The sequence below is a fragment of the Antechinus flavipes genome, chromosome 5, assembly GCF_016432865.1.
Source record: "Antechinus flavipes isolate AdamAnt ecotype Samford, QLD, Australia chromosome 5, AdamAnt_v2, whole genome shotgun sequence".
Taxonomy (NCBI): Eukaryota; Metazoa; Chordata; class Mammalia; order Dasyuromorphia; family Dasyuridae; genus Antechinus; species Antechinus flavipes.
The window spans coordinates 238,537,142-238,560,369 of NC_067402.1; the positions used below are offsets into that span (position 1 = coordinate 238,537,142).

The 23,228-nt window shown below is 32.3% G+C and overlaps 1 protein-coding gene across 2 annotated transcripts in view; it reads right to left on the minus strand.

Annotated features, from left to right (window-relative positions):
* Positions 1 to 23,228, minus strand: part of ZFC3H1 (zinc finger C3H1-type containing) — a 52,293-nt gene that overhangs the window by 17,550 nt on the left and 11,515 nt on the right. The window contains exons 3-21 of one of the 2 annotated variants that reach the window (XM_052000761.1): positions 20,907 to 20,971; positions 18,474 to 18,672; positions 17,994 to 18,217; positions 16,761 to 16,884; positions 14,212 to 14,309; positions 11,778 to 11,987; positions 11,412 to 11,576; positions 9,935 to 10,072; positions 9,436 to 9,554; positions 8,788 to 8,937; positions 6,239 to 6,413; positions 5,833 to 5,964; positions 4,762 to 5,304; positions 4,567 to 4,676; positions 3,435 to 3,566; positions 3,207 to 3,328; positions 1,871 to 1,972; positions 1,534 to 1,659; positions 14 to 197 (exon numbers count right to left, since the gene is read on the minus strand). In XM_052000761.1, the coding sequence (XP_051856721.1) occupies positions 14 to 197; positions 1,534 to 1,659; positions 1,871 to 1,972; positions 3,207 to 3,328; positions 3,435 to 3,566; positions 4,567 to 4,676; positions 4,762 to 5,304; positions 5,833 to 5,964; positions 6,239 to 6,413; positions 8,788 to 8,937; positions 9,436 to 9,554; positions 9,935 to 10,072; positions 11,412 to 11,576; positions 11,778 to 11,987; positions 14,212 to 14,309; positions 16,761 to 16,884; positions 17,994 to 18,217; positions 18,474 to 18,672; positions 20,907 to 20,971 (3,118 nt within the window). Of the gene's footprint in view, positions 1 to 13; positions 198 to 1,533; positions 1,660 to 1,870; positions 1,973 to 3,206; positions 3,329 to 3,434; positions 3,567 to 4,566; positions 4,677 to 4,761; positions 5,305 to 5,832; positions 5,965 to 6,238; positions 6,414 to 8,787; positions 8,938 to 9,435; positions 9,555 to 9,934; positions 10,073 to 11,411; positions 11,577 to 11,777; positions 11,988 to 14,196; positions 14,310 to 16,760; positions 16,885 to 17,993; positions 18,218 to 18,473; positions 18,673 to 20,906; positions 20,972 to 23,228 lie in introns of both variants that reach the window. The other variant, XM_052000759.1, reaches the window with a different exon arrangement.

Consider the following 23,228-nt stretch of genomic DNA (forward strand, 5'->3'; position numbering starts at 1 on the left):
AAGACTGACCTACCCCTCATTCTGATTTAAGTACTTGTATGCAAGTTTGATCCAGAGCTGTACATCAGAAGGATTTTCAAGCACACTTGCTTCCAGATTAGAAATGTCATCAGTCTCATTTGTAAAGTATCTGACATCATCAGGAGTGACGACAGCATCCAAAACTGGAACACTGGTATGACGTTCAGGTCGGGGAGCTAAAAGGGAAAATATTATTCAGTGGAAATATTACCCTAGACACAGAATAGAAATTGAGTGACTAGGTTTGGTATAATAACAATAATGATAGCATTATGTAACATTTATATACTACTTATATGTCAAGCATGGTGCTAAGCACTTTATTATTTTTAAGCATTTAATTATTATGTCACTGCATCCTCACAACTACCCAGGAAAGTAGATGTGGATTATTATTATCATCATCCTAATTTTATGGCTAGCAGGTTAAGTGTCTATTGTCAAATTTAAACTCAGGTCTTCCCTTCTCAAATGGTTCCAGTTTATCCCCATTACATATGATGCTGAATCTGGGGCTCTATCAACTGTACCATCAGCCGCCCCATTTCATCTGCTATATTCAACAATCAGAAATGAGCATCGTGTACTTTCAAGATTCAGAATCTACTGAAATGCTGCCTAGTTGTTAACAGTGAGTGACAAATCCTATTCAATGTATTCATCATAATAAAATGACATTTTAAAATACCACAGACTCCAAGATGGAGGAAGTCTCGAAGGTTATAATACCCAACAACCTCAACCTGAAGCCATGAATCTGTTTTTTAATCAATTACTCAAGTGATCCAATCAATCCTCATCTCAAGACTTCTGGGGTCAGTACATGAAGAATATAATCACATTTTCAAACAGATTGTTAAGAGGTTCTTTCATATAAGCATTTTTAAAAAGCCAATTCTCAACTTATTCTGCTTGGCCTTGGAAAAGAACAAGTTTAATGTTTGCTCAATCCAACACCCTTTTAAAATATATGAAGACATTGACTTATCTCCCCCCCTCCTTGTAGTTTTTTCCTCTAAACATTGCAATCCTATCACTGCATGATTTCAAGTTCCTCACCACCTTACCACTTCATCTACAAGTATTCCAGGACAACTACCTCTCTAAAAAAAAGATCAAAAACTAAACACAGTACTTTAGATCCTAGGAAGACCAAGGAAGAATATAATAAATGTAACTACCATTATTTTTATATCAAAGCAGTATTTCTATTGATGCAATCTAAGTTAATCTTGCTATCGATACTATATCAAACTCTAAATGAAGTTATGTTTTAAATGTAATTAAAATAAATCTGAGTTCTGAGAAATGTTACAGAAATAAATAACATGATACAACTATCAATTTGTACTTCTCATTTGAAGTTTCTTAAATTGACATAAACACAAATAAATCAAAAAATTTTAAGATTATTCCCAAATTTACAATACTTATTCCAATAAAGCAAATTATTATGCAGAGGTCTCCAAACAATTTCAAAATTGACTTTTATATCTTAATCTTTTTTCTTACCATATTTTATAGGTCCTGTGGATTGTTCTTCATCACTGCTACTGTTACTACTATTATCTGAAACAGGTTTTCTCCAAAATTTTGGCCTCCATTTCCTTTTTTCCTTATAAGTCGTAAATGGAGGAGCTAAGAAAAAAGAATATAAACTAGCTGAAATCTATCTATATTGTTTGGGAGACAACCAAAACAATATGCTCTATAATGAAAATGTCAGTGGTTACATATATAAAACATTACAAAACTACATACATAACTACTATATAAACATTACAAACTATATTTCCCTTTAGGTTACCAAAAAATAGTACACAGTACAACTTAAGGAAAAAGTACTTACTATGACCTTTACTTTCATTGATATTACTAACAAGAAGAACAGCCATCTGGTCCATTGACATTCGATCTTTGTTTATACCAAAGAGTTTTTCAATGTATTTTTCTGAAATTAGAACGACGTTCATAAATAGAATACAAAAGGTGCATTTTTTTTTTATATTATACAGTTTTATGAAAGAAAAGTCCGGGAGTACATTTATCCACCCCCTTTAAATATACACAAAGAGTTGGACATTTGTCCACCCCCTTTAAATATCCACAAAGAGTTGGGCATAAAGAGTCACCAAAAAAATGAGAGGAAAGAAGGTACAGATCATAGGAATTTAATAAAGTTAAAATGAAAAATATACGAGATGACAAAAATCATTAGGAAACAACATAAATGAGGGGGGAAAATCAAAATTATAAGAACAGGTTTAAAAAAAAAAAGCAAAGATTTGAAAACAAAAATAGTATAATGTCACTTAGTTAAAACTAGTATTCTTCCTGAAAGCAAAACGTAATGTTATCTAAAAATTTCTTTGCAAATCTCATAGTACTCTCCACTCAATGAATGCTAGAAAAATAAAATGAACGCTATAAATGCAATAAAATAAATGTTCTAAATCAAAGATACAGTATATTAAATGAAAAATCTAATAGAATTAAATAACTAATAATTTAAAAACCTAAAATTCTTGGTTAGCTAAAATAACATGCAATGTAAAATAAAATATAAAGTCATATACCACAAAACAATATTTTATTTTGAAGAATTAATGCAGTTCTTAGATATGTGGGTTTGAAAAGAAAACTAACAGGAAATAATTCATTTTTACCATCTTTTCATACAATTTTAGGAATTGGTAGTTTTCTTAAATACTATCCAAATTCTATAAAAGAACCACTGATTTTTTAAAAAATCTCCTTTAGACATAGAGGAAAGCTACAGAAAAAATTTTTATTAAGCTACAAACATAAATATCTTAATTAAAAAAAAATCCTAACAGTAAATAAACCTAGCCTAACGACTGCCACAAATAAAGCATATAAAAAATGATTTTTACTATAACTGTAATTAACATGGACCAAGTTTTGTCTTCTACATCTTTTTAAATAACAACACGGAAGCTGGAACCTATATAATTAACAGTAAGCTTCTTCCTATGGATTCAAATTCTTGAGTCTAACTATTACTATTTTTAAATAAGCTGACATTTCTAAATAAAGAAAATCTATTTTATTCATTTGCAAAAAATCAGATCTGAATGTAAAGTTAAAATTTAAAATTTTTCAACTACATCAGTTATTATTTTCTCTTGAAGAAATGAGGGAAGGGTAGAATGGCTGATAAAAACCTGTTGCGAGTGTAATTTCTTCTTCTGTGCTTTTTTCAGAACAACCAATTAAAGATAAATTGTAAGATAAAATGTCTTGGAACAGCTGTTTCCGGGTAAAAGTACAATCTTGCATGTGTTGCCTATAATAAAAAATGGCACAAAGGAAATAATTATATACAACGTCAACTGTCATGAAGCCAATTAATTAGCAATTAAACAACATGTTGATGACAGACCAGCACTTACCACTGACAATCATCATCATTACATGTGCCTGTTAAATCAAAACGGCAGAAACACTGTTTCGGTTCAATCATATTACTGTATGATACTGAACTGAGATAAAGTTTTTCCTTGGTTCGAAAAAAAGGACTAAATCTGACAAAGAAAAAAAAAATTAAGTTAAAAAAAAAGCAACCCATTTTGATCTTTATAATTTTTTTTTTAATTCTGTATTTTATTTCCAATAAAGGTTTGTTAAATGGATGCTGAAGTACTTTGGAAAAGAGTAGCAATGGTATGCTACATATACATTCAAAGGGATTAAAATAAAGGAAAAATCTTAACACCAGTAGTCAGCTGAACTTATCTTAGATATAACCCAGAATTTACCTGCCATAAGTTGCCTGAACAAGAAGCAGACCACCAGCAAACAACATCACTTCAATAAAGCCCTTGAAGTTTGCTCCAATCCAAAAATGAACAAGAATTTCCAATGAAAACTACTACAGTACAGCTACTACAGTACAGGAAAAAACAAAACTACAATTTCTTCAATTACAGCTCACAGATATTAAGAAAGGAGGTTCTTCCCATAGTGCCAGTGGAAGAAGCAAGACCAGGGATGAAAACTTGTGATAACTCAGGCATCAGCGTACCAGAGTACTCAAGACATCTCTGGGTCCCTAATACTGTCCCAAGTTACCGAGCCCTTAAGATCCAGCTCTCTGAACTTCAAAAATGTATGGGGGCTTATCCCCCAAAGCCTGAGATCAACAGAGTAGTTTTGAATTATACATCCAAGAATTATAAAGGTTCATTCACAATGTCTCTATTGTGATTAACCCTGTTCATTTTGTAAATTTTTCAATTTGTCTAACAATTTTACTTCCTCTTCTTTATCCAATTTGTTAAAGTCTTTTTAAAAGAACCAGCTTTGATAGGTTTACTAGTTCTCAAGTCTTTCATTAACAATTTCTCCTCTAATTTTAAAGATTTTGTTTTCTGCATCCTCTCTAACACAATTAAAATTTAACTCTGCTTTCTATGAAAAAGAGTTAACTAATAGAGAACAAGGCTATTTTTATAAATGAATTTTTCAATGAAAACTGACATTATCAAGGACAGCAGAAGAACAACAATGAACTCTTTTTTTTACCTATAAGATTTAAAAACAAGAAGAGGGCTATGGTATGGTCCAAATGGAAATGGTTTCCCTTCTGTTTGTTTGTTTTGTGATGTAACAATATCCACATCCACAGAAATTTCCTAAGAAACAAACCAAAAATGTTTTACAAGACAAAAAACACTTTAGAAAGCAAAATTTGACTTTCAAAAATAAACCGTAACCTACTTGACCATGCAAAACTTTTTCTGAAATGATTGAAGTACTTTTTGAAATCAGCTCCTTCAGGCTATCTTCATTAGCATGCAATCTCTTCAATTCATCAATATTTAAACCAAGAAAGAGTTCAGGTTTCTCCACAGTGTTTTTACTAGGTTTGTTTATGCATTCCTTATTAGGTGTATCTGTGTGCTTAAGATTAGGTTTGGTGAAAGAATTGGATTCTCGGAAAGATCTCCTTCTTTCTCTGCTGGAAGTAGACAGAATTTCATCATCGACATCATTTTCTTCACTGTCTAGAGTCAGTTTGTCTTGTGTTAGATCATGAAGAGAAGGCTGAGGTAAAGAAAATTCAGGTTCTTCTTCCAAAATAGGGGTTGTATTTGACTGTTCTTTTGTTTTAAGAGCTCGGGCTTCTTTTAGCTTTTGAATCTTTAGAGCATATTCATACTCTAATTGCTGTAATCGTTTTTTTTCCAAAGCAATCATTTCCGCTGAATGCTTTTTCGGACTTGATGCAGGAGAGCTGTCTAGTTTTATCATTTTGTTTGGCTAGAAAAAGAAAGTATTCACTTTCATATTTTCAGTGATCTCAAGAATATTAAAAAATGGTTGTCACTTACCTCTAGTCAGCCATTTCATTCAAGTCCATTTTTGTAAATAAATTCTGAAGCCTCCAACAGGTATAGGCATGGACAATTACAAATCCATTAAAATAAACTTACATTCTCTCTTACTAATAACTACAGTAGTTACATCAATTTAGTACTTTTGAGGTATGCAAACCATTTTATTAACTCATTAGTTTCAAAACCAATATGTGTAAGAAGGCGTTATTATTTATTTTCCAGATAAGGAAACTGAAGCAGATACAATTTGAGTGATTGGCCCTAGGTCACAGTAAAGTAAGGGTCTGAGCCAGGATTCAAGCTAACACCTTCTTGACTCTAGTTCTTAAGATATTATGAGTCCCAATTGCCTCCAGAAGATGCAGATAAAAATGAAGCAAATTATGACAAACCTCCCACCCATGAAAAGATAATATTTCCTTTTTTGCAAAAGACAGTTTTGGCAACTTACTCCAAAGTAATCTTGCTCCAGTTTACGCTTTCCTATTTCTTTACTAGCCACTGCCTTTGCTCGAGCAAGCTCTTCTCCATATTTTAGTGCCAATGCTTTCTTAACTGTTACTCGCTGCTGAACTCTGTGAATCTGTAAACATAAGAAAATTCCTAAAAATCTATTAAAAAGAAATGTGCTTTTGAAGAAATATCTACTTGAATTTAAGTAATGACATGTGACTTATACTTAGTGGGAACTTTTTCTTTTTAAAATGAAGACAAGTAAATTTTATGTGAATTTACACAGGTCAGTTTATATAAAGCCAGGAAAGATTTCTGGACTCTGAGAAACAAGACAATTTGAGATTGAGGGCATAAAGCAAACATGAAATTATAGGTGTTTTAAGCCCGAAATGCAGTATTACTTGTTCCTGAAGTTTTTTCAAAAAAATCCTGTTAACGTTAAGGATTTTTTCAGTTGCTTGAAGCTGTTCTCTAAGTTTCACAATCTTTGTTTCAGCATTCCTAACAGATTCCCTCTTCTTAGCCTCTTGCTGCAAGAGATTCTTTAACACAGATTCATCTTTCATCAGGAGAAGTCTAAATGGGGGGAAAAAAACTCCAAAGAATTAGAACAATATTATCTGAAAAAAATAACCTAGAGACTACACAGCACAAAGTGATTTTATGTAAACCAGCTAATTTTCTAGATATTAGCTCCTCCCCCATATTCTCATACTTCACATTGAAATTATTTTTCCTGTTTTTAATAGGTTTTTATTTTCAAAATATACATAAAGACAGTTTTTAACATTCATCCTTGCAAAATCTTGTGTTTCCTTCCATATCCCCTCCCCTAGTCAGCAAATAATCAAGATATGCTAAATATGTGCAATTCTCATTGAAACTGAAAAGCCGTCTCATTGAAATTGAAAAGCAGTCTCATTGAAAAGCCTTCAAAAATAATCTTGAGTTAAGGTCTAAATGAAAAAATGTTATAAATGACTAATAAAAGAAATGCAAATTAAAACAATTATGAGGTTCTACCTAACACCAATTAAAAAAGGAATAAATTCAAATCTGGAAGGGAAGGATTTATGAGCAGATGCTCTGTCAATCATTCTGAAATTACCTGCATAATTAGAAATCAATTTCCTTAAGAATTAACTTTAATGGGGGCAGTTAGGTAGTGCAGTGGATAGAGCACCAGTCCAGTCTCAAATCTGGCCTCAGACACTTAACACTTCCTAGCTACAAGACCTTGGGCAAGTCACTTAACCCCAATTGCCTCAGCAAAATAAACATATAAATAACTTGAAATGCTTAAGAATTGGACAATTTATGGTCAGGTCATGATCTTTTTAACTTTGATAACTGAAGTTAACTTCCTCATTTTAATAGTATTAAACTCAAAAGTATATTTCTGACATTTAATTACTGAAACAGGTCAGAAAATGGTTTGTACATTCTCCCTGGAATGGAGTCCTATGTGCCTATGTCACAAAAGGTATGAATACAAAGTGAATGGAAATTACCAATTCTTTTATCTTGATAAGAGTATAGACAGTTTTAGCTTTATATAAAGTAGACTTCCACTGACTTCTATACAAACTAATTTTTAGGTAATGCAAATCTGCAGATGTGGGGAAGGAAGGAAGAAATGAAGGCAGAAAGGGGATCAAGCTCCTGTAGTAGGGAAGGCAAGGCACATAGTTCAGGGACATATAGGTGCCATGTAAAGAGTAACAAGGGGAGAAAAACTTGGTGGCTAGGGCTAAGTGTGCCATAATACAGACAGACAGAAGACAGATTTGCTAGCTAGCTAAACACATAGGTAAAAAACTTAAGCTAAACCTCGTCTCCTCTAGTGGTTCAATATAAGTTCTACCTTTCTTTGGAAAGTTTTCTTTTAGAATTTGGGGTTTGTTTGATTGGAGAGAAAGCAGCAGATGCTGTACAGCTAACAGATTTTTTCTGGAATGCAGACTTCAGAATTCTTTATGAAAAGTCAAATTTGTGTAATGAAAATTTATGTAAAACAAGAACTGTTTGTAATTAGTTTATTTCCATTTTGATGTTAAATTAAGCAAAATTAAATGAAGTGATTACAAAGAAGTTCCAATCAACAACAGAACCACATTTTTCTGTCTGAACAAGTGGTGCCCCTTTAAAAGTCACCTTTTAGGTCATATTTACTTCAATTGACAATTTTAATTCTTTGGAAATTACCGTGACCATTTTCATAGTTATACGAAAAATAGCCTTTTTGCCACAAAACTCCTTACTGACCAGATATTATTACTCAGAATGATCCATCCATCTTATTTAAGGAAGCTGCCCCTTAAAAAGTTCTATTTTCAAAAATTAAAACAACAACAACAACAACAACAACAACAACAACAACAACAACAACAACAACAACAACAAAAAAGCAAAGATCTGCAAATACAGGACAATTACTACACATAACTCCAAAGAGAGGAATTCCAAAAAAGTTTTCCAAAATGGGAACATCACATACTCTTATAAGGTGTTAACTCTCATTATATCATTTCTAATATGTTTGCTTTTAAATTACATTACTAACCTTATGTCTATAATGGTTCTTTCGGTTAAATCCAAAATTGGTATAAAAGTTCTCAATTATTTTAGGTTTCAACATAATATCCATAAAAAAGGCACAATGTAGTAAAAGTTAATAAAGAACTGATCTTGTAATCAGGAAGAACTGCTTCTATGTGACTATCAGCAAATCACTTAATTTCTCAGAGCTTAAACTAAAGAACAAATATTAATCTGTGTTGATAGGTTTTCCTTATGAGAAGTCCCTTATGCTGATGAAATCACAAGCTCATGTTAAAAAAAAAAAAAATTAAGTTCTGCTTGTGAAACAGAATACTAATTCAATTAACAACAAAAACAATCCCTAGCTTCCCCCCAAAATTATTACATTACTGGATGAGATAAGACTTACTTGTGTTTCTTTAATTTTGCTTCTGCATCTGTCACCTGCTTAGTAACCATTGCTATTCTCCCAACCCCATCAATTTCACCATCTGAATTGGCAGGAGATGATGAACTCGTCTTCAACTGATCTGATTTTATTAAACGCTGCTTCTCTCGACTAAGAGTAAAAAATAAAAAGGGTGCATAATTATTCTAACAAATCAAAACTATAAGGTGGGGGAATATGGTGTAAATATGGTGTAAATAAAAACTTTAAAACAATTTAAATTTGTGAAGAGTTTCACTAAACAATAAAATTATATAAAACAGTAAAAAAATAAAACCTGATTTGAATAACAAAGTAGCTTATTCAAAAAGCTTGTCTTAGAACAAGCATTCTTAGACATATGTAGATGGGACGCTATATCAGTTACTGGGGAATTCAAAATGTTATTCATTCGTACTTAATTTCTTGTTCTATAGTACTTTCTAATGTGGTTTTAAAAAATTTCACTCCTACACATATTCATCTGGCTCTCCCTCCTGAATGATGGGTACACATAACATCTTCCTCAATCATGTCCCACACAGGTTTCCATATTTAAACATGAAGCAAACAGTTTTTCAAAAATAGTTTAAAATTTAAAAAAATTAACTATATAGCAATGCCACTGACCTGGCAATCTCTTCTTTTAATAACCTATATTCAATTTTTTTGTCTTCTGGCAGAGCTTCAGGTGTTCTCATAGGATCATTTTCTTTTTCTGATTTTGGTGGTGCTTTTGGTTTTGAAGCCTAGAAGAAACCATTTGAAGTCAAGTAAAACATGCTTCAACAATAAACACAACATAAACAGATGAAATGCATTTAAGTAGGCAAATTTTTGTAAATAAAACACTAACAAGACTTTTTTAGAAAAACAATGAGGCAGCCTATTTTTGAAAAATATAATCGATTATAAATAAGAAGCCAATCTCTGTGTATTTCCTTTGACAGTTTTTCACAATGGAAATATTTAATCTCTACCAAGTTTTAATACATTAAAATTTTGTTTTATTTTTATTATTATCAAGTAACTTATTTTTATTATATCATGTAATTCACAGGAAAAAAATATTGTTCTTTAAAGGGACAAATACATAGCTTTTTCTTACTCCTTCCACCATCCCACTTACCTCTGCAGTCCGTCTTGCTTCTTTAATCATGGATTCCAATCCTCCAAAGACACTATTTGTTGCATTGGGGGGTTCCCCATCAGATTCACTATCATCAGAGTCATTTAGTGTTACCACTACTGATTTATGTTTAGGAAGCTGTAAATTAATACATTTGTTACTGGCAAGAGTTGTTTCTTCTCTAAAAGACACACATACTCAATAAGAAGTTACAAAGTACCTTACTTTGTAAGTAATACAATTCAAAACAGGAAAAAAAAATTAATCTTTTTTACCAAATTCCTAACAAGTTATCCAGCTTCAACTTTATGACTCAGTGACAGAGAACTCAGCAATTCACAAGGCAATCCCATCCTATTTTGGAATAACAGATAAATCTAGCGCTCTAAAACTTCTACCTATTCATCTTACTTTGCCCTTCAGGCCCAAGTTAAGCTTTCATTTTAACCTACATCAACCTTTCCTGACTACATTCCCTAAAAACCTAACTTATCATCAAAAAAAAAATTTTTCTTTTAAAACAGCACAATCCTTTCAAAAATATCCGTTATTCCCTAAGTTTCAAAATTTTACATGTAATTAATCAAAACTATTATCTGAAATAATAGATATTCTGATTTTATAAATGAGGAAACTACCAAGATTCCAAATCAGTTATCTCCTAATGCTAAGCCACATGACCTTACTGCATTCTGCTTCCCATTATCTCCCTTTATACCCAGAGGCCAAGATTATCTTTAAAAAATTGTCTTTATTTAGGAGGCCTCCTAATACGGCTGCAAGGCTAAACTTGAGAGCAAAGAAAACCTTGGATTGTGCTCTGATACTATCAAGCTACTTCTCCTTCCTTAAGCCTTACCCTAAGATTATCAAAATGGGAATAATACCTCAAGTACTAACTAATACTACAGTGAAGAATGTAAAACTAGATAACATCTAAAGTGCTTTCAAAAGTTTTAAAATTCTACATAAACATCAGCTTTTATTTTTCTTCTATGAAACCTCTTCTAAAATAACTAGATCCATTTGTTTCACATAGAAAAACCACAATGATTCATAAAAACTAAAACAACCAATTTTGCTAGGAATCAAACAAACCAACTTAAAAGTATCTGAATCATCTAAATTACACTGTAACTTAGAAGGGAATAATTATGAAATACCATTAATCAATTTATTTCTCCCAATCTGAAAACTCAAGCATAAGTCTGGTGGTCTACAATTCATTACAAATTTGTAAAGTAGTTTTGTACAAAAAGGTACAAACAAAATTCTACCAACCTTTTATTTATTATTCAGGAAAATACTTTGAAAACAATGTGCCTAACCAGCACATTACTACTAATCTTAACCTCAAGAAGTTAGCTAACTTCATGAAATAGCAAAAACTTACCATTTTGGTGGTCCAGAAAAAAATCTATACAACACACATTTTGATAGATTGCTTTACTTTTTAAAAGGTTAAGTTACTTCTTACCGATATCACTGTACGTGGAAGACGAGGTCCTCTGTGAAACTTGGGATTCTGTATTCTAGGCTGAGATACAGTGTTAATACTGACTATTGAAAGATTGCTTCTTGGCACAGGCTGAGAATTGTTGGAAACTGGAGGAGAAGGTGGGCCACTATTACTAGATGTTTCCTAAATAAGGAAATAAAATATGTAAGTTGTTATTTTTAAATGGAAAAAACCATTTATAATATTTAAACATATCTTAGGTTGCTATCAGTACTAGGTTCATTCCAATTTCAATGAAAACAAGTAAAACAAGTAAGACCTATACAAGAACAGTTTCTAACTTAGTGCAATAATGCCTTCTAGAGGTCTATACCCCCAAATTACCTCAGATTTAAAGGCTCTTTTATTAGCTAAAGATTTTAGTAACTCCTCTCGAAGCAGCATTTCTTCTTCCTCCTCTTCATCTGCAAAAGGCGGTTTAGGAGGCTGCTCAGGGTCTTCTGGAGGAAGGGGTGGAAGAGGGGGAAGAGGAGGAGGAAGCTCTAGAGAAACACAAATACTCTCAACATAAGGCTGGTTCAAAGGTGGCATAGCCTAAAGATATTGAAAAAAAGAAAGAAGGATTAATAAATAGCAAACATAAGAAAAGTTTTAATGGAGAAAGAACTTTATAGATTATTGTACTCTAGATGTAATAAATTTTAAAACTTCTCTCATCCACCCCTTTAATTTGGATTAAAATCTTCTAGCACAATATCCTTGAACTTTCATGTATCTATCTAGTTTACTCAAAAGGTTAAAGGTTCTACAATCTTCTCCTAGTCAAGGAACTATCCCTGAACTGTTCTCTTACTTGCTGAAACTATGGAGAAAGACACTGACTCAAGGAAAGGAGGCTAGTAATGCCGATTATACTCCCTTATCTCTAAACCCAATACAGATTTAAGATATTACTATCCACCAAAGCTTATGTCTAACAAAAGAGATAAATTAGAGTGAACAGAGATTCTCTTCCAGCTACAATATATGAGCTCCACAAAAAGCCTGACTCACCCTGCAGAGGTTAGGAAAAGAGGGTGGTGGGAAATATGTACAGGAAAGGAAGGACAACATTCATTGCAGTAATTCTCCTGGGGGATCTTGCTTCCTTCATTACAAATTGTTATCTGTTTAATGGCATTTACTAGGATTTGTATAAACGCTAAATATATTTAATTTTAACAATTATAAAGAGAACTTTAATTTGTTTAGAAGAACATAGAAGCTATAGTTGACTTTTCCATGAAGCTTTTCCTGATCCCTTTCTCCCCATTAGTAATTTCTACTGGTCATTATCTTTCATTTATTTATCTATATACATATTATGCTCCCAAAAGAACATTATCTCTTTGAGAGCAGAGGCTATTTCATTTGTACCTTTGTATCCCTTCACTTAGCACATTAAATGGCTAATAAATATTTTTCCAATTAAACCAATTATCATCTAAATCAATCTTCTGCAGCACAAAAGAGGAAGCAAGTTCAAAGATCTGGTCCTAAACTAAGAGGACTTATGAAAGATCAATCTTTGAAAAGACAATATAATGTTTGTACAGAAGGGTGGGTGACATTGGAGTACTTGTTCCTCCTTCCCTCTGGCTTGCTATTCATTATATTGTCCCTTTTCTCACAACATTATGTAATTATAATTTTTACACATAGTAAGATAGAATTAAACAAATAAGATTTTTCTCATGTCACACAGTCCAAAACATGACCAATTTTGGAAGACAAAACTTGTTCCTTAAAAACAAGACTGCTCATAATTCTGATGTCATTGTAAAAATCAGATAAAAATTAGGAAAAAAATAAAGGAAGCTATAATATGGGAAACTGGCAATTGGGTAAAAATATGTTCATCAATCATTTCTATAAAAGTCTGAAATTAAGGCATATAAATGGAAAAAAACAAACATACTAGTAACCTATGGTTATGATATCTCCAATCACTAATAAGTGAACTGCAAATTAAAACCTGAGATTTCACCTCACACCTAGCAAACTGTGCTACTGTGTAGAAGAACTGGAAACAAAGTAGATGCCCATCAAGTGGGCAAAAATGGATACAAACAAACTGCTATAATACTATAAAATAAAATAATACTATAAAACACTATAATAGTATGTCAGAAGAAACTATGAATATAAATTCAGAAGCCTGGGTAGATGATACAGAATGAAGACAAACCACAATGACTACGATGAAATCATGTTGTATAATGAGAATGACCAAATTTGACCCAAAAGAAAAAAAAGGCAAAAATCAACTTTACTTTTTTTTTCCCCCATTGGAAGAAATCCGAGGACCATAAGAATGGAATCTATCCTATGCATATATGCCAGTGGACACAAATAATGTTTTGGTTTCAACAGACTTTTTTTTTTTAATCATTTTATCATGATTATTTCCATCTTTTGTCTTTATCAGTTTGCTAGGTATGAGGTGAAATCTCAGGGTTTTAATTTGCAGTTCACTTATTAGTGATTTGGAGATATCATTTCCCATAATTGTCAGTCATTTGCAATGGGTTTTTTTTTTGCCTTTGATTACTCATCTATAAAGAAATCAGAATAGGTTTAAAAAGTGACAGAAAGGCATATGGATAAATTTGTCTGCAGTCACACTCAACAATATAAAATATTTATTCAAACATTGCCTGTCTTCAATAATTCCATTATTACTTCAATATAAAATAACATTTTTATATAAATAAAAATATTTGAGAGAAATGATAAGAAAAAAAAAGAATGAAATAAAACGTACCAAAAGCTGACTTACTGAAACCTGAGGTGGCGGAGGTAAAGAAATAGGTGGTAATGGAGGAAAATATCCCAATGAACACTCAGGGAAGAAAAGAGGCTGTACTGGAGAAGTAGCTATAATGAAACATATTCAGTTATTGTTAACATTGCTATTACAAAAACATGCTAAACAGAAAATAATTTTTAGGTATCTCCCAGAGACCAAAATAAACCATGCATTCAAGTTCTTATCAAAAAAACATTCCCTTCTCTCTTCAACAATGAGATAATTCAAACCAGTTCCAATTGTTGAGTAATGAAGAATCAGCTACACCCAGAGAGAGAACTGTGAAAAATGAGTGTAAACCACAACATAGCATTTCTACTCTTTCTGTTATTGTTTTCCTTCTCAGGTTTTTTTCTTTCTTTCTAGATCCGATTTTTCTTGTGCAGCAAGATAAATGTATAAATATTTATACATATATTGGATTTAACATATACTTTAACATATTTAACATGTATTGGCCTACTTGCCATCTAGGGGAGACAGTGGGGGGAGGAGGGGCAAAGTTGGAACAGGTTTTGCAAGGGTCAATGTTGAAAAAAATTACCCATGCATATGTTTTGTAAATAAAAAGCCATAATAATAATTTTAAAAAAAGATATCCAAGAATTCCATCTTTCACAATCTTACAATTTTTCCCCAAACAGCAGAGAACTGACAGGGACAGTATGATGCGGGACACCAAGATGGCCTCCCTTTTTTCCTTTCTGCCCTGCCAAATATGTTAAAAGTCCTTCTGTATCAACCAAGAATCTCACTTCTCTGAAATCCTTCTTCCCTCTGCTTTCTCAAGATGAAAGTGGTAGCTCCTCTCTTAGAATTTCTCATAGCACAGCACTTGACCCAGTCATGGCATTTCCCTCACCTGTTTTTGTACCAAACACTGTTAAAGCCGGAAGAAATCTGAAGAGGTGAAATCCTATTGGCTCATTTCTTCCTGATGCCTAAGTTCTGGAAATATACTGATTATGCTACTTAGCACATCTTGTCATCAATGAAAAAGGACAGAATTAATAAATTTGATTCTTTGTCCTATTCCACATATTTTCCTCCTCTATATATTTGACTTAAGAAACTAATGTTCTTCCTCCTTTTATTTTTGTCCTACATCCACCAACGCACAACTAAGCTCCAAATTCAAATTTGAAAATTTTCTTACAAGAGAAAAAGCTTTCCAAATAGAAGCTTAATTTAAACTTCATTTCTTTACTTATCTGGTGAGGTAATAGGGGAAGAACAAACTCCTAGGGTTCATTTGTGTAGCTTTGGCCATAAGTTTAACATTCATGTCTTATCATTTTAGGGTATAGTGCACTAGCTTAAGGTTATAAAGCATGTTCTCATTCTTGGAAACACAATTCTTTTTTCCTTATATCTATATCTAACAAGCTCAGCATACATTCTGTCACTTTTTAAATGTTTGGATATTCTATTTTATAGAAGAGGAAAGTAAGAGCCAGAGAGGCAAAGAAATTTGGATAAAATCATCATAAAGTGTGTTGGTTAAGCCCAGGTTCTGACAGCAATCTAAAATTTATTCTTTTCACTAGTTATTTCTAACCATCACCCTCCCATTTGACTAAGACTAAGATTGTTAGGGACAAGATTTGTGTTGTTTACATACATATCCTTAGCATTGTAGGCTCTCAAAATAAATGTATGCTGAATGAACAATTCAGCTCTCTACATAACTCCACATTAAAGGAAGAGTAAGCAATGACTGTAGTACCAAAATAGTTTTATTTTGTTACCCTCCCCCCCCCCCTTTTGAGCTTACCAGAAAAATATAACAGAAGAACAATATTCTATCAAACAATACAAACACTACTATTCTTTCGTTACTACACTGACAGACTCCAAGGAATTAAATAGGTGACAAGAAGTAAGTTTGGCCTAATGGGAGGAGACCTAGAACAGAATTTTAAACTCCAAATCTACCACCTTCAACATTATGTGATTCTGGAAAATCATACAATTTAATATAAGGCTGAGTTGCAATTTCCACATTCATCTTCAGGATATATAAAAATCTAACAGGGATCCAAAAATATAGACAGGAAATACTTTGAAACAACATCATAAATGTTGTTCTATTGGGTTTGGATTTAGAGAGAACACTGCCTTTTCCTGATAAATTAAAGTAGCATTCTAAATGTACAATAATTGCTATATAGGATTTTGTAAAACAGATCTAAATTAAAATGAGAATTAAAACTAAAATGGACTTTTTACTCTGTCTCTCCTAAGGGACGCCTCTAAATAGCAGTTCAACTATCTGGCACAATCCTTTGATTTCTTTGTGAGAAGCTTCTTACTTTTGGCATGAACAGCAAACTTAAGTAAAAGACTTACTGTGGCTTTAAAGTAAAAGATGTCTCTAGAATGTGCTGAAAAAGTCCTAATACTGACCCAAAGAAGACTAATTTTGAGCAATGTTGCATTTCTTTCCAAAATTTTGGCTAAATTTAAAAATTTGTTTTATACTTCAATGGTGCAAAAAAGCTAATTTTTAAAGTATCTACCTGGAGAGTTAGTTTCACTGTCTGTGTCCATTGCAACTTCTTCATAATTGTCATATTGATAAATGCCTCCAGCACTATCAATAGACTGCTTGTCTAAGGATCTTCTCAGGTCTGTATCTGAAGACTAAACACAAAGGAGAAAGCTTTGTTCAATTTACAACATTTAAAATATCTTTGCTTTCTATTGTCATACTTATCTGTCTATTAATAATGAAATAACTACAAATATTTAAAGGGAAGCAATTAGTAGGAAAAGTACTACATTGAACATAACATTTCTTCCCTAATTTAAAAAGAATCCATTTTAGTAACAAGGACATTGTAGATGACATTTTGAAAAGCATAATCAGTAAAATCTACACTGTGTCAGAACAGCAAATTAAAGCTTATAATAACTGAATTATTTTACAGATGAGAAAATAGAGACAGGAGATTAAGTGACTTGTCCAAGGTCACAAACATAATAAATGTCAGACAGGATCTGAAGTCACACCAACTCATTCTAGAGCCAGGACTACAATTAGCAAAACTCTCCAATTCTCAAAAAACTCCAAATGATTTACATGTTTCTTTACAGTGAGATGACTGATGCATGATGAGATCAGACCTCAATTACAACCAGAAACTAAAAACTGAACAGTGTATTTCTTCTCTCACTGATAAATTTTGAAAAAGTTTATGCTAATATAATTTCACCAATTCTAATTCCATAGGAATAAAATATATTAGTAAAATTTGAATTTTGTGTGTCACACACATATATGCATTTATGTTAAAAAAAAAAAAAAACCTTTTGGTTTTAAATCTGAATTTTTAGTAATGAATGGCATTGTTAACATTTTATAGGAAACTTATTTCCCTAAAGACATTAGCCACAATTTAGTAAAACACATTTTTTACTTGCTTTCATTAAATTTGAGTGGGTATATGCAAACATGAAGACATAAAACTAAAAGATTACAACTGAAAATCCAAAATTTTCTGCAAGAGAAACACATTCATGTCTTCCAAGAATGATATCTGGCTGAAATGAAAAAAGTAAAGCCTACTTCAGCCATGCCTTTACATTTCTCCATTTCCCTTCAGTCTAGCAAATGCAATGTATTGTTAATCTTGCCGGCCTCTACCTGCAAATGCAGGATACTAGCAGCAGGCACATTAAAAGATTAATAGTGGTCTTCTGTTCTTGAGAAAGCCTGAAACCCCTCTTTGTCAAGATTGTTTATGCCTTACTTTGCTTCTTGACCTCCTCTTTCCCCCTACTAGCTTCATGAACCGATTGTACTGCTCTTCTTGATTTGAGAGATCTCGGATTTTCCGAATTTCTTCTTCTCTTTTTCTTCTCTCCTCTTCTTCAGCCTGTTTCCTCTGGTCTTCCTCTTTCTGTCTTTCTTGTTCTTTTTGCTGTTGTAGTTTCTTCCATGCTTTTGTTTGCTGTTTTCTCAAGGCCTGTTTAGCTTTAATGGACAAAATTATTTTAAAAATATTTCTGATTGAAAGATAGGTCTCTCTATAAAGTTTCAAAAAAAACAGTAATAAGCCACCAACTTTACCAACAGTGCCTTTTTAAATTCTCAACTTTTCAGAAGATATAACCATTGAACAAATTCCTTAAGACCAAGTGAGAATATCAAATATTCTGTAAACAGACATCTAACAAACTTAATCATAAAGGAATTCAATGAAAAGATATTTGTGTAAAAATAAAATCACCTGTAGCGCTAACTTTTTTGGCTGAGTGGGTTTTTGTGCTGGTTTTAATTTTTTGCTGAATTGCTTTTGTCTTTGTCAACTTCTCTTTGCTTTCTTTCATCACCTGCTGTTCCTTCTGTTGCCACTTTTTACTGGCTGACTGAAGAGCCAGCAAGCGAAGCTGCAACTCAGAAAGTTCCTCTTCATCTTCTCCAAGTTTCTTTAAAAACAAGAGAAGTAGTTATAAAATTTATTTTAACATATCAAAACATTACTGCCACTGTCTCCTGTCCATAATATCTAGTCTCTGTCCCTTCCCCCCAAAAAAAATTAACTCTTTCAAATTAATGAAATTTTTCTATCATCCAATGTATTGGTCTATTTTAAAGCAAGATTAATTACAAATGCCAAAAATCTGTTTTAGGATATTTTGTACATATGATATACATTAAATAAAAACATGTATGTAATAGAAAAACTTGGAAATTTAATTTACATTATTTATGTACACACACACACACACACTTCACCTTCATTCAAGATTTTAAAAATGAACGCAAACAAAAAAATTAAGGGAGAAAACAGTTTAAAAAACCTAATCTAAGTGTGAATATAAGACAAAGAAATACTGAAAAAAATAAATTAGAACAAAATTTTACTCTGTATTCTCAGATGGGTCAAAACTTAGCTGTTATAGTATTAAATGAAAGAAGCCAAGACAACATTTATTAGGTAACTACTTTATGTGCCAAGTAACCAATAAATGTTAGGAGGACTAAAATATGTTTTTTTTAAAAAAGAAAGCCCTTAGTCCCTGTAACTCATAGGCTAATGTGAGAAATATCAACCAAGTATACATAAGATATAAACAGGATAAATTAGAGATGTAATGTCTTCAGAAGAAGGCACTAGTATTAACATAAATGAACAAAGAACACTTGCAAAAGGTAATTCTTTAAGAGACACTGGAAGAAAGTCAGGGGAGACAAGAGATGAAGTAAGGAGGGAGAGAATTTTGGACATAGCAAAGCCAGTGAAAATGCTCACAATCAGTGATCAGAAATGCCTGTTAAGGACAGCAAGACCAATATCACATGGAGAGGAGTAAGGGGTAAAAAAGACTAGAAAGTATTCAGATATCGATAAAAGTATCGATAAAAGAGGTTAAAATAAAGAAAAGATACAAGGTAAAAAAAAAAAAAATGTTAGTTCAAACTCTTCAGCTACTATGCTACCACAAATATTATCAGTCTTCAAGTGTAGGCAGGTATCAATGCTATCTCTATTTTTTCTCATCTTCTCACCTTCCTGCTTTCTTCAAAGTTGCCAGTTGGGGTATATATTCTTATCAGTCCCACATATGATGAATATGTACCCCAACTGGCAACTCTGAAGAAAGCAGAAACGTGAGAAAATCACTTCTAACTTTCACAAAATCACCTATTCTAACAAAATACTTAGGTTCCATATCACATCACAAGCAGCATGGAATAGTAAAGTGCTTGGTCTCTGATAGACTAGACAGAGCTACTCTATTTAGTTTTGTTCTAGTAGCAAAACATTACACTTCAAAATTAATAGAGCTTAATCAATGTGTATATTTATGAAAGGCCACAATTCCTTCAAATATTTCTTGTTGGGCCTACTCTACAACTAAGCAAGAATGAGGCAGAAAGAAAATTTCAGAGGCAATTATTAATATGCTCTTTTCTCCCCTCAGGTCATTCTGGATCTAGAGAATTTTTTGACTTATTTAGACCAACCCCTTATTTTACAAATAAAAGAGATACAGGCCCAGAATGGTCTAACTGTTCAAAATTTTACACCTAAATAAGGCTCCATAAAATACATTTATATAGATTACTAACAGACCTCAATGGAAATCACAGAAGTTTCAGTTTTTAAGAGTTATTTCCATAAGGACATGATCTATAACACAATGCATCAATCACCATTATTAATAATAAAGCACCAAAAAATTTTTGAATAATAAGGTTTTTCCAGAACTCATTTATCTTTTTCCTAGAACTACTTATTCTCTTTAACTAAAGAATCTCAGGCAGAAATCTTATATTTAAAAGATATATTTTAAAAAATAGCTATCTTCAAACCAAGTCCATTTCAATGTAAGCTAATTAATAAATAAAATAGATGAGAAGAATGGAAAGGAAAATAAAATTGTATCTCTCCCAAAGCATTCCTATCACACATCTATATGGTGTACAACCTTGAGATAATGAACTGCATGTGATCTGTACTTCTGACCAATTAAAATCAAGTTGTTGAACTTAACAATTTGTTGGGGACAACAAAGAGGATTCCTGTTTAGTTACTTGGACTGGTTAGCTAGTCTCACAGATCCCTTCTAACTCTCTTGAAATCCTCCAAATCCCTCTTTTAGAAGATTCAAAAGCACCTTAATAAATAACGCTCATATCATAAATCATTCCTTACCTTTTCAGAAAGGAGATCTGAAGTGCTAATCTTTCTCGTTAAACTTTGTTCTTTGTCTTCTAATCCTTTAAAATAAGATAGCAAATTCTGAATGCTCAGTCATACAATAACAAAATTACAGAATAACAATGCTATCTGTGCCAATATTAAGGCTATGGGATTATTAAAAGTTAATGCCAACAGTAAAAACCAAGGATCAAATATGTTTTCTTATGCCTCTTGCATCATTTAAGGCAGTGCTATTACTATGAAAGGTTAAAAGAAAAAAAAAGCTCCCTGCAATATATACTGATCAGCTGTTTAAGTGCCATAAAACTACTACAATATTTAAGTAAGTACTCAAAACACCTTAAGATTGTCTGGCAGGAACTTGGCTTCATTGCAACAGATTCTAAAAATAGGAGAAGACACAAGTAAGACCTGGAAAACATGAATTTTAATTCACTCACAGACTTTATGTACTAAGTTGAAATCTTAGAAAATCCTGTTAATCCACAGAGCAGATATACAGCATAAGTAGATAATTACAAAATATTACAATCTATATTCATTGGCACACATATTTAGATTTTCCAAGATTGGGCTCAGATTTCTGGTAAACTGGTACAGTTTAGAAGCAAATGGTAAAATATTTCTGTTCCAAACATGAGCCGACCACTAATATAGGCAGTGCTCATTAGGAACAAATCCAAACTAATTTCAATTAGACCATGGATTAATAATCAAAAAATTAGATTTTAAATGCAAAAGAGGAAAAACCTAAGACATAGAAAAACTTCAGATCTTCACTAACTGCTTTTAAGTTTTATAAATGAAAGTGAATTTGAATGTGCAATCAAGATTTCAAGAACTAAATGTAAACTGCTGGCCATTGCTTCAACATGAGTATAAATATTCTACACAATCCTAACTAGCAGACTGTGGGATTTAGATAAATGTATCTAGCAAGACTGGGAGACAGACTTGGATTTAAGTTGAGTATTGGATAAAATTTAAAACTGGAGGTAAAATCTGTACACAATGATTAAGAGTTTAAACAAAATTGTAATATATGCATGAAATGGAATACTGTGGTACTATAAGAAATGACAGAGGTAATTCAAAGGAACTGAAGACTTACAAAAGTAAAATAAGAAAAATTAGGAGATTATCACAATTATAATGCCCTAAAGAAAAATAGCCCTGTAAGACACAGAACCCAGTGCTATTACCAATCTTGAATCTCCAGGACTGTTGAAGTATCGCACCTATCAGCATTGAATTAGTAGACTATATGTGCAAGACAGGGCAAAGCATCAGTTATGGTCACTATGCTGATTTTTTTTAAGGGGGGAAGGGAGAGAAAGGTCAAGGTTGGGAATGGCAGAACTGTTTTCTAAAGGCATCAACAAAACTTTTAATCTTCTTTTAAAAAGAAGCTTTTTCATCTGAAGTGGGAACAACATATTACCTTCCTCATACAGTTGCACTATGGATATTTAAATGAATGTGATCTTATGCACTGTAAACTGTATGTATTGTCCAAGAATGAAAACTATACTTCATCTGTGACCTTCTTCCACATGCCTCCATACATTCTCCATGGGAGCCTAGGCAAAGAGCCTTTCTCTAGATCTCTTGAGAATGCAGGATATTTTAATAGACAATGCAGGATAGCTGTCAGTTATCCCTCAATTCTTGCTTTGATTAAATTCTTTATCCTGCTACTTCTGTTTTAATTCTTAGTTGTTTACATGTTGCCTATTCCTACCCACCATGAGCCCCTCCAAAGCCTACATAGGATACCTCTCAACTTTGATTCTTCAGAGGGTTTCATGTCTCAAGAAGATTGTTAAATGCTTTAAAAAAAAAAAAAAAAAACTTTTTTTTTTTTTCCCAGAAAACTTAACTCCTAAAAGAAATCCAGCCCACTCTTGTTTACTCATTATCCCTCAGCAAGGCTGTCCAGAATAAATGTCCTAATACTAATCTCTACAAATTTGTCCATTTTACTATCATCAATTTGGGCAATAAACTTTTGGATTATTCCAGTGCAGTTAGCTGGACCAAACAAGTAATTATGAATTCCATTTAGAATATTCTGCAGTATTAAAGCAATGAGCACACATTGACACAATAAGTACTATTTAATTCACAAACACCAGAAGAAACTCATCATCTATGAGGAATTCTTCAATTTGTACAATAAACTGAACACCCTCCATGACAGGATCAAATGCCTTTGGTGAACATTTTTTGTATCATTTTATGTCTCATATAATAATGCAAAAAAAAAAAAAAAAAAAAAAAAAAAACTACCACATTATTATATCTTCAAGGAAT